This window comes from Sesamum indicum, linkage group LG15 (genome assembly GCF_000512975.1).
Source record: "Sesamum indicum cultivar Zhongzhi No. 13 linkage group LG15, S_indicum_v1.0, whole genome shotgun sequence".
Lineage (NCBI taxonomy): Eukaryota > Viridiplantae > Streptophyta > Magnoliopsida > Lamiales > Pedaliaceae > Sesamum > Sesamum indicum.
Window position 1 is genome coordinate 6073536 of NC_026159.1, and position 11412 is coordinate 6084947.

The following is an 11412-nucleotide window of genomic DNA, read 5'->3' on the forward strand; positions in this document are numbered from 1 at the left end:
CAACGATGAGGCATTTATGGTTGGAAACAGTCTTTTGGTACAAGGAATATACACTCAGGTCCCATTCTAAGACGACTCTTGCTACTTCTTAACCCTTGTATTGCTGTTTCTCTTTCTTGAGTCATCTCTGCTAATTTTCTATCTCCACTAAATGGACCTGAAAATTTCAACAGCGAGCCAAACACGTGTCTGTGTATCTTCCTGGAGATCAATCTTGGTATGACATGAAAACTGGAACTGCTTACAAGGGAGGAGCAACTCATAAGTTGGAAGTTTCGGACGATAGCATACCTGCTTTCCAACGGGCTGGTACCATCATACCAAGAAAAGACAGATTTCGACGAAGCTCCACACAAATGGAAAACGATCCTTACACTCTGGTATGCCTTAAACATTCTAGTCGACCCCTCTTCTTAAGTTGTTTGGAAATGCAGGATACAATCTCTCTCTCTTAAAATTCTAGGTTAACATTGATCGCGTTTTATTCATTTCCGTTTCCCGTGCCTGGTAGGTAATAGCTCTCAATAGTTCCAAAGCTGCTGAAGGCGAGCTCTATGTTGATGATGGGAAGAGCTTTCAATTCCAGAAAGGCGCATATATACACCGACGTTTCACATTTTCAAACGGGAAGCTTACGTCTTCGAACTTGGCCCCTGCAACAGCTGCCCTCAGCAAATTTACCTCAGACTGCACTGTTGAGAGAATCATACTCTTAGGTCTGTCTCCTGAACCAAAGACTGCCTCTGTCGAACCAGGTAACGAGAAGGTAGATATTGAGTTGGGGCCACTTGTGCTTCGAGAAGGGAAGGGCCAATCTGTTCTGACGATCCGCAAGCCTAATGTGCGAATTTCAGATGATTGGACAATCAAAGTTTTGTGAGAACTGCTTAGAGAGAGTGGCACTCGCCTTGGATCATAGGATCTTGTCAATGAGGAACGTGTCCGATTTGATTAGACACTAGAATAATCTAGCTGTGTAACTGTTCTTTTACAGAATCCAATATGGGAATATTGATCGGCCAGGATTATTCCGCGTTCGATAATTGTGTTTGTTTCTTTCCTGGATCGTCATTTTCTCAGGACTGCATTTGGATGGAAGGATCTGCAGAAAGAATTCGAATGACTTACACTGAACGATTTTGGAATTCACCACCGTGACTTCAACATTTCAAAATGAGAGTTTGATGATTATAATTTCAACATAACATGAGATCATCTAAATAGAATTATTAACTTCTTCGATTCCAAATCTTTACGTTCAAATTTATCCATCCAAATACGTATCTGAAACGACTTTTCAAGAAATGGCATAGATTTCTGCAGAAACATCTCCAAATCTGCTTCAATTTTATTTTTCAGTGAAGAAGGAGATATATTAATTTTCAAAAAAATAAAATATAAAAACAATCATTTAAATAGGGGCATGCAGTGAAGAAATTTAATAATGATTAGAAGAGAGAATCTGGTTCTGGGGAGAATGATAGGTTATGATGCAACTATCAATGGCTCTTATCATCATTATTATTATATTAAAAAATAACACATTCTTTCTGGTGCAGTGTTTCCCAAATTGGATGGTCATTGCTGCTCCTCTATACTTTGGTCTATATTTATATCCTAAATATTTATACTATTATAAAAAAAAAATTACTTTAACATTGCTGCACCAATTTTTTATAATTCCTAAAATTTCCTTTAATTAATAAAATAAATTAACTTATTCAACTTTCTAAATCATTAACTTAATTATTTAATTAATATGATGCAGAAAATTAAATTTGTTGGGTAGGGGTAGGGGTAGGGGTAGGGGTAGGGTATGATTAAAACTGGAGCTGGGAGTAGGGTATGGGGACATGAGGGAAGTTTAGAGAGCCAACACCATTGAAAGTGGGAGCTCTCTTTCTTTCATGGTTTTGACTATATTCCTAACTCACTAGTGCTCTTGGGAATATCTACCTCATCATCCCTCTTTCATACTTTGCCTAAAAATCTCCTTACACCTAATAGTTTCCTTTTGTTTTTGGGACACATACTCCTTATAATTCATCATTACATCAATTCTATTAATAAATTCGTATTAAGTGAAAAATATTCGTTATAATAAACTCACATCAAATAAAGTAAAATATTTATACGACTGATGAGACTCAAATTCATTAAATCAAATTTATTGATGAGATTTCAGCCATAATCACTAAATTATATTATTGATGTTACGTCTGATAGTTGTTCACCACTTTTTCCACCTAAATTATTTATTTTAAGGAGAAAAAAAATAGAATGCATGTGAACCTCCAATATTTCAACTGATCAGCACTTGGTCAAATCATGCAAGATACAACCCTATGTCCCATCAGAATCAAACTTATATTTACAACAATATTTGCTCCTAATTTGATATATAAATGCATATTTACAACAATATTTAATAAAAAATTATGATTAATGAATGATAATAGATGCTCCAATCAAACATTTTGTTGTTTATTTTATTGATCACTAATAAGTCAGTATTTATGTTACTAATGAATTAAATAAAAATAATTCCTTATTAATTATCTATTGATAAAAAGTCAAGTCCACTGATCAATACATAAATAAAAATAAAAAAAAATAACATGTATACAATTGAATCATAATATATATAAATTATGTTATGATTTTCTGAATTTTCTGTGCCATACATAGTGCTTAAAAGTGATCTTTGTCCCCATACTCCTAATTCCCAACCAATAATCACCAGTCAATTGCCTTTGCAACCTGATTCTTGACCTTAATGAAAATGTCCAAAACATTACATTATTAATCATTAACAAATCCAAAGCTGTGGAACATGAAGCATCTATGCTGTCTCTACATCAATGGAAACCAAGCTTACACGTTATACAATGCTGTACAAAGGCAACCTTTTCACAAGATATATTATTAAGATACATATATACTAATCATATTACAACAACTTATACTTAGTGGCCATCCCCATTGTGTCAAATAAAAGTCCCTCTTTGTATATAGTGTTTGTTGAGGGAGGTAGATTGTAAGAGGCTTCCAAGTAATAAGTATCAAGGTACAGATTTTAAATTTATTACATTCTAAGTAATATTTATGTATTTTTCAAGAATTTGAACGTGCGATTTTGACATATTAGAGCAACGGTATGTGTCGGTCTTTGTCGACGTGCATGTTAGTGATAGGGAAATGGTCTTGACTTTCTTGATTGGATTCTTGAAATTGGAATTGTCCCTTCATTTTACCATTGGGGCCTTAGTTCACATGGCTTTCCTATTATAGCTCTTAGGAGTTGGTTATAAATTCACTTCATATCTTCCTTACTTTGCCACCATACATACATGTACTCGTAGTTGTTTCTGTTCTTCGTTGTATTGTCCAATATTTGTCATTTGATTTTGACTTACATTGAGACAATTACACTGATCAGTGTGAAATATTTGATATCCACAAGTGTGCTGTACTTTGGTTGAAGTTCAGGATGGGTGAGAGCACTGCCACCACCAACCACCACCACCACCACCACCACGGCAGCCAAGTGTTTGATGTTTCAGTCAATGTGCCACCCCATTTTTGCTCCAAAGTTGTCGATGATGATGGCCGCCCCCAGAGAACCGGTACGTATATTCACAAGCTGTAAGAACAAGTTTACAGATTGTCCGAACTGTCTGTCTTTCTAACATAGTTAGCCCGGACATGTTTGTGGCATGTGCGCGTGAAAGATGTACATTAGAGCTGGTGTTGCATAGAATTCTCTCATGATCAATGTTGGTTGACTCTTGTAATTGGTGCTTGTCTAGGGACTGTTTGGACTGCCAGTGCGCACATAATAACGGCGGTGATTGGCTCAGGAGTTCTCTCCTTGGCTTGGGCTATAGCTCAGCTGGGATGGATTGCTGGCCCTACTGTCATGTTCATGTTCTCCTTTGTGATTTATTATACCTCAACCCTCTTAGCTGACTGTTACCGCTCCGGTGATTCGTTGTTTGGCAAAAGAAACTATACGTACATGGATGCCGTCCGGTCCAATCTTGGTACAGTATTTTCACTTAAATTTAGACAAAACATAATCAAAACCACTTGGGAGATTGAGAACAAGTAGTTTTCCTTTTCCTAATGTAGTGCACTCTGATTCACAACAGGTGGATCTAAAGTAAAAATTTGTGGGATAATTCAATATCTGAATCTTTTCGGAGTGGCCATCGGTTACACCATTGCAGCATCTATAAGCATGATGTAAGTGTGTGTGTTTTTTCACTTCTATAAAACTTCATGTTTTCAATGTTTTTGATCGGAGATCTTTGCGCGGATGATGATTGTGGCGAAAAAATTGAACAGGGCTATCAAAAGATCGAACTGTTTCCACGCGAGTGGAGAGAAAGATCCGTGTCATATGTCGAGCAATCCATACATGATAGCCTTTGGAATTACACAGATCCTGTTTTCTCAGATTCCTGACTTTGATCAGATATGGTGGCTGTCTATTGTTGCTGCTGTCATGTCCTTCACTTACTCGTCTATCGGCTTAGGCCTTGGCATCGCTAAAGTAGCAGGTCTGACATAGTATACTTCAAATTCTTTCACATTGAAATGTAATGATTCTTGCAGTTTCATGAATAAAAGCCACTGAATTAACATGCTTTTACTATGTTATGATCACCAGCTACTGGGACCTTCAAGGGCAGTCTCACAGGAATCAGCATTGGAACAGTGACTGAAACTCAAAAAATATGGAGGAGTTTCCAAGCTCTTGGGGACATAGCTTTTGCGTACTCGTTCTCCATCATCCTTATCGAGATTCAGGTACATGAACACGTGTATATTCCCTCAAATGTTCTTGAGGATCGTACAAAAAACTTTAGGACAACACTTACATTGTGTCTACAAACAGGACACCATCAAATCCCCACCGTCAGAGGCGAAAACAATGAAGAAAGCCACCATGATAAGCACAATAGTGACTACCGCTTTCTACATGCTCTGTGGCTGTATGGGGTATGCAGCATTCGGGGATCTTGCACCGGGCAACCTCCTAACCGGATTCGGCTTCTACAACCCGTTCTGGCTTCTTGACATTGCTAACGCAGCCATCGTTATCCATTTAGTCGGGGCATACCAAGTCTACTGCCAGCCACTCTTCGCATTCGTTGAGAAACACGCAGCTGCAAGGTGGCCAGACAGTGGATTCATCACCAAAGAGATCAGCATCCGCATTCCCTGCCTGCAGCAGCCGTATAACCTCAACATGTTCCGTCTAGTGTGGAGGAGTGTGTTTGTGGTGCTGACGACCGTCATATCGATGCTGCTACCGTTCTTCAACGACATTGTGGGAATTCTTGGAGCATTCGGGTTCTGGCCTTTGACGGTGTACTTCCCTGTAGAGATGTACATTGCACAGAAGAGGATAGCTAGGTGGAGCACAAGATGGATTTGCCTGCAGATGCTGAGCTTTGCATGTTTGGCGATTTCGATTGCTGCAGCTGCTGGCTCTGTTGCGGGCGTGGTGCTCGATCTCAAGGTTTACAGGCCATTCAAGACTAGCTACTGAGCGACTATAAGTTGTACATGAGATTGGTGGTTGGTGTTGATGAGTAATGTTTGTGTTTGTTAACTGTTTGTTGTTTCTGTGCAATGTTTAGTAGCCTTGTTAATGTAAAGAAGGCACGACTTTTTCTTGTTCTTGTTCTTTTTGGCTTTGCAAGGAAGGCTAAATGTGTATGTTAATTTTTATGGGTTGCTATAGCAAAAATTGTTCTTGAAAGGAGCTATGTTGGATGAACGGCTTGGATTTGATAGAGAAATTTTGAAAAATAATTTTAAATATTTAAAATTTATCAAATATATTAAAAATTTAAAATTCTTAACTTGAAATCAGTGAACCCACAATATTAAAAATGAAGTCATAAGCCCACATAATATAACTCTATGTTATGTCCCAAAATAGAACATTATTATGTTTGAACCTTCAAGGACTCTTGTTGTTCTAATGTTTAAATTCTACATATGTTTTTCAATCATTTCTTCAAATAGCATAAATTGTAAGCAATTATTTTTCATTTTGAATTACACTACATTTGTGTTTGCCTTAGAATATTTGGGAATAAATTTTTTCTTAGACTTTTAGTTTATACACTTCCGCAAAGCACGCGTTAAATACACTGTGTGTCGAGTTTTAACCAATATTAAGATTAACTAATCATAAAAAAGGTTACTCGAAAGCATGCAGTGGACCGGGCCGTCTGAAGACCTACCTAGTATTATTCTTGGTAGTCGGGGCCTTGAAGGTTGAAATGGGCCCATGTTAGGTCTTTCCAACTGATGGGTTGGTCGATAGTTGGACCAAGCTTGGTCTTGGGTCGAGTCGATCGTTGTTATCATTACTCAAGATTTGCCCCATCCCAATCAAGTTTGGGTTGAATCAACCTGCCACTATTTGATAACAATTCAATTTTCGTCCGATCTAATCTACTGCGCACCTCGAGTGTTATTCATATAGAATGTTTTTCCTCTTCAATGCTGAAAATTTGCTACGACTATTAAGATTCGCATCGACCATCGCTTTAATTAGACTTACAATCAGGGTTTTGCAGCAAATGTGGCAGCATCCTACTTATTTATATATTCTTTTTTATATATAGAATATTAAGCTGTCGATAATTGTTATTGTTTTTTTATGATTTTTATTATTATTTGATGGATATGATTCGATAAATTATTTTATATATTAAATATTGAATAAATAAATTAATAAGTTTAATTAAAAAAAGTGCTTAATTGCAAACATACATTCAAATTTACCATTTTAAACAAATTGTCCAAAATTATTAAAATGTATTTTTTGAAAAAAATAAATAGAAAAAATAAGTAAGTAAATTAGAGGGTTGATAAAAAAAGTCAAATCCCTAAATAGTCCCCAAAGTTGAGACAAATGAAGTGTAAAACGTGCCAATTATACGCAACCCCCAGCTATTATTGCACAACAGAATTCCTCCATCTAGCTACATTCCCCCAATCCACCGGACTCTCTGGTTCACTCTGCATTTTCGACGGCGTCAGCATCTCTTGTGAGCTAATTCACCCTCTCTGGATTTATGTTCGTTCCATCTGTAATTCTGCGAATATCAGTATCGATTTTCGTGCAATCGGACGATAAACAAAGCCTAGTGATTGAATTGCTTTTGATTCTTAATAATGTCGGCAATTTTCTTCTGTTTTTAGTTAAAGTTTTCGTTTTTGTTTGCCCCAGGGAAGTTAATGTTTTTGAGGCTGTTTTTCATGTGGGGGCACCGCTTATTCAGTCACAGGCTTTTATGATTAGTGGATGAAGGGTTTTCTGGGGAGGAGCAGTGATCCCATTTATAGTTCCTGCAAGAAAGATTCAACTTGTAGTTATAACCAGGAAAAGTGTCTGGGTTCTGTCTCATCTGAGGCAGGACCAAGTGTTAGCAGTAGCAAGAATCAAAAGTCTGTAATTTGGTGGGGAATCAGGTCACCGGGTTTATCAATATTTGAGAACTTGAATAAGAATTGTGAAAAAAGTGATACCAGGAATTGCAGCAATAATAGAAGTGCTAAGAAAAAGTTGGCAAGTGGGAAAAACTATTATGAGGGGTGGAGAGCAGCAGTGAGGAGAGTGATGATGAACGGTGGAACAATGAGGAGAATATTAGGGTTTAATAGAACTGGAGTTTCTGTTTCGAAGAGCGATATTTGGCTTTTGGGTATTTGCTATCGGGTTGCTCAGGAAGGCGATGATGCAAATTCCTTAGATCCCATGCAAAGTGAGGGTTTTGCCGCATTCGTTGAGGATTTCTCATCACGGCTTTTGTTCACATACCGAAAAGGTATTCCATTTACATATGTGTGGTGACAAATGTCCCTCGGGAATGAGGATGAGGGTAATCTAGATTATGATGCTTTGTCGCTTTCACAGGGTTTTCGCCTATTGGAGATACAAAGTACACCAGTGATGTTTATTGGGGTTGCATGCTACGCAGCAGCCAGATGCTTGTTGCTCAGGCAAAACACATGCTCCTTTTTTTTTTTAATTTTATATATATCTTGGCTTTTGGACAGATGCCATTCAATGAGATGTACTGATTTCTTTCCTCTATGCAACAGGCATTTCTGTTTCATAAATTGGGAAGATCTTGGAGGAAATCTCCTGACAAGGTATAGAAAATTAATGCAGAACTTGATCGTCATGCATTGTGATTTTGAATACTTATTTTGGCAGTATCTACTATGTTCATATTGTTTTTTTTTCTAATTATGCAGCAACTAGACCCAAGTTACTTAGAGATCTTGCATCTTTTTGGGGATGACGAAGACTCACCCTGCTCTATACACAATCTTCTCCAAGCTGGAGGCACTTATGGCCTTGCTCCAGGTTCATGGGTAGGTCCATATGCCATGTGCCGCACCTGGGAAAGTTTGGTGCGTAATAAAAGGGAGGAGATTGGTAATGGAATCTTGTCCTCAATGATAGCTGTATATGTGGTTTCTGGTGATGACGATGGGGAAAGAGGTGGAGCTCCTGTTCTTTGTATTGAGGATATAGCCAGACTCTGTTCTAAGTGCAGTGGAGGCCAATGTGACTGGGCTCCTATTTTATTGATGGTTCCTTTGGTTCTAGGACTGGAGAAAATCAACCCAAGGTACGGTGTTATTGCAGAACTTATTCATCAAAGTCAAACTTCCTCTTTTTTTGTTGGAATCAGCCAAGTTGCCAATCATCATGCGTCTTCTTTGTGGTTAAGGGATGAGCTGCTACATGTTGCCTGCTTGATATGTGGATATTTGAGTTGTTTTGGAGCTATATAAGGAAAAATTGAGACTACTGAAACTTAATGGATTATGTTTTCTTATTAAAGGAGTATATTCTACATATATGGGAGATAGAATGATCATCCATCATGGAATAGGTAAAAATAATTTGGTCTAAGTACTTTCTTTTTTCCAGTCTCAAACTTGAGATTAGACTTATCCGACAAGTAGATGTGTGCTATCGTTGTGTCGTTTGCAAGATCATTTTTGAAGATGCTAGTAGATGACTTCTTATTGCAGTTTATTTGCTGCAGCCTGTTAAATCTTTATATGCCAACTGGTGGTAGTTGTGTATATATAGGGCATTTGATCTACTTAGATGGAGGCTCCATAATGTGATGAGTGCGATATTAAGCTTTTCCGCTGTATCAACCTTGTAATTGCTCAGCACAAGTACAAGTCCTAGCTAAGATGAAATATAGGTGATCCATAGAAAATTAACCGTCCTAGAGTGAAAGTAGGAAATTCATATTGTATTCTATTTAATAAGCCAGCCAAATTATTCCATTCAGCACTTTCACATCTTGTTATGAAAGATGGAAAAATATGTAGACAATAAGACTGATTTTTCATGCAGTGACCACTAGGGCAATATTCTATGTTACACATGGTGTGTATGTTAAACAATATAAAAGATAAATAGGGATTTCGTATAGAAAATCCAATCTGCCAAACACCCACAAACAAACCCCTGCCCACCAAAATTTTGGCCCCTCCTCAAACAGCTACTCACGAATCCCTGCCATATATATGTGTATGTATATGTGATGGGCCTATACAACAGCCTCTACTCCATTGCACTCAGAAAAAACGGCATTTGTCAAAATTGGGTCATCTCGTAGCATCTACACCCAATAGATAATAGATATCCAGAAATAGTATAGCTGATTGGAATTAGGATTTCAATACTTCATGCAGATGCAGTAAACTAATAGCAAACAAACTAATCCACAGTTCTAAAATAACTGCCATCTAATCTAACCAGGTCTAGTATCAAAGATCACTATTACTATGTCCATCCAACGCTAACAAAGAACATATTAACTGAACATGTGCCAAAGCAGACATAGGTTGCATGAACATCATGCTAATGCTATTTTGTCTAACTTCCGACCAAACTTGTTAGGCTGACCCTTGTAATCCTTTCCTATAGTATTTGATGCATTAATTGAATTATTTAAAAAAAGAAGGAAGTAGGTTTCATGAGGTTGACACTTATTGATGTCGCTTTGAATCCTTTATCAGTTTGTTGCCGCAATCTTTTACTGCATTATTCTTAACATTAAAATTTTCACATACAAACAAAAATCCAGCCAAGACATTCATTCTGGTGAATGCATCTTGTATTGCTTTATACTAATTGGCCACTAGTAATAAAACCTCAAATTAGGAAGAATGGTTGGGCATATAACTAACTACTGGATTAAACCTATTTGTTCATCTGAAAGATACTTTGAATGACACAAAAAAAAATAGTTGCATGAAAAATGGTTATAAAGTACATATATTAATGATAACTGCGTGGCTGCTTCAGCAAGTTGCTAAGAATAATGTGGTAGCAATACTGTTCCACATTCCTATTTGTTCTTTAACTTATCTCCTGGAGTGCTATGGTTGGGGGGAGGGTGTGACGGTGTGTGAGTGTGTAGGGGGCATAGGAAAGATATGATTAATTGTTTGCCCATGTTGTATAGATGTTAAACAAATACTTGTTGGGATGAATCTTAGCTTGACATGCAGGTAGTAAATTTCCGCAGCAAGTATTGTTAGTTAATTGATGAAGAACTGAAGTAAGACTAGCATGCCTATGGTAGTAATTGTTTGCATCTCATTTCTGAGATAGTCTATCTCTAAGATAAAGGTGAGATAAAAATACTTCGGAGAAATGAGAATTGTTTTGGAAATGTTTTTGGATGTAAGGTAAAGGTATAATGATTATAGTTAATGTGATGTGTAAAAATGTGTAGGATGAGAGATAAAAATGTAATGATTACAGTTTGATTTGATGTGCCGTCAGTTTATGGGATAGGAGAAAATGCAAAAGACTTTTGGAGGGAGTTTTTCTATAAATTGGGAGATTTTTTCCATAAACTTACAAACAAACACTTCAAGGAAAAAACATTTGCTGAGTTGGAATTCTGGATAAAAAAATTCCAGAAGCAATGCGCCCTATGGCTCTAATTCAGGAAACTCACTAAAAAATAAATACATGAATGAATAGTGATTCACTACTTGTAATTTAAGATATGGAGAGAGATGTTCTCAAGGTTTCTTGAATTTCCTGCAACTGCATCATAGTTCCTAGCAAAGGAGTTGTACCAATCACTGATGTTTATCATATTTATTATATTAGATTCCCTGGATTCCGGAATATTTATTTCCACATGCACTTTAATTCCCAAAGTACAGACACAAAAATGATCACAGTTGTCCTTAATGTGTATGCTCGTCTGATGTTTGCAACAGGTATCTTCCACTTCTTAGTGCTACATTCACATTTCCACAAAGCCTAGGTCTTTTGGGTGGAAAACCAGGTGCTTCAACATACATAGTTGGAGTGCAAGATGAAAAGGCCTT

General features: G+C 37.1%; 3 protein-coding genes across 6 annotated transcripts in view; all 3 read left to right on the top strand.

Moving 5' to 3' along the window:
• LOC105178034 (probable glucan 1,3-alpha-glucosidase) overlaps positions 1 to 1149 on the top strand; it is a gene marked incomplete in the record, with an annotated part of 8596 nt that extends 7447 nt beyond the window's left edge. Inside the window, 3 exon segments of the mRNA XM_011101371.2 lie at positions 1 to 58; positions 174 to 380; positions 512 to 1149. Coding sequence (XP_011099673.1) covers positions 1 to 58; positions 174 to 380; positions 512 to 880 — 634 coding nt within the window.
• Positions 2963 to 5770, top strand: LOC105178035 (amino acid permease 2-like). Of its 4 annotated transcripts, none has more exons than XM_011101374.2 (7): positions 2963 to 3067; positions 3485 to 3626; positions 3810 to 4043; positions 4152 to 4245; positions 4348 to 4562; positions 4673 to 4812; positions 4901 to 5770. In XM_011101374.2, exons 2-7 carry the CDS (start codon positions 3491 to 3493, stop codon positions 5555 to 5557), a joined length of 1476 nt encoding a protein of 491 aa, XP_011099676.1. In that variant the 5' UTR covers positions 2963 to 3067; positions 3485 to 3490; the 3' UTR covers positions 5558 to 5770. The 4 variants fall into 4 exon arrangements, with proteins under 4 accessions (XP_011099676.1, XP_020554986.1, XP_011099674.1 ...); XM_020699327.1 differs by having other exon boundaries at positions 2970 to 3067; positions 3440 to 3626; XM_011101372.2 differs by having other exon boundaries at positions 2970 to 3067; positions 3464 to 3626.
• Positions 6941 to 11403, top strand: LOC105178370 (cysteine protease ATG4). Its single transcript, XM_020699329.1, has 6 exons — positions 6941 to 7073; positions 7256 to 7853; positions 7943 to 8028; positions 8131 to 8181; positions 8287 to 8673; positions 11320 to 11403. The coding sequence occupies exons 2-6, from the start codon at positions 7331 to 7333 to the stop codon at positions 11401 to 11403; spliced, it is 1131 nt and encodes a 376-aa protein (XP_020554988.1). The 5' UTR covers positions 6941 to 7073; positions 7256 to 7330.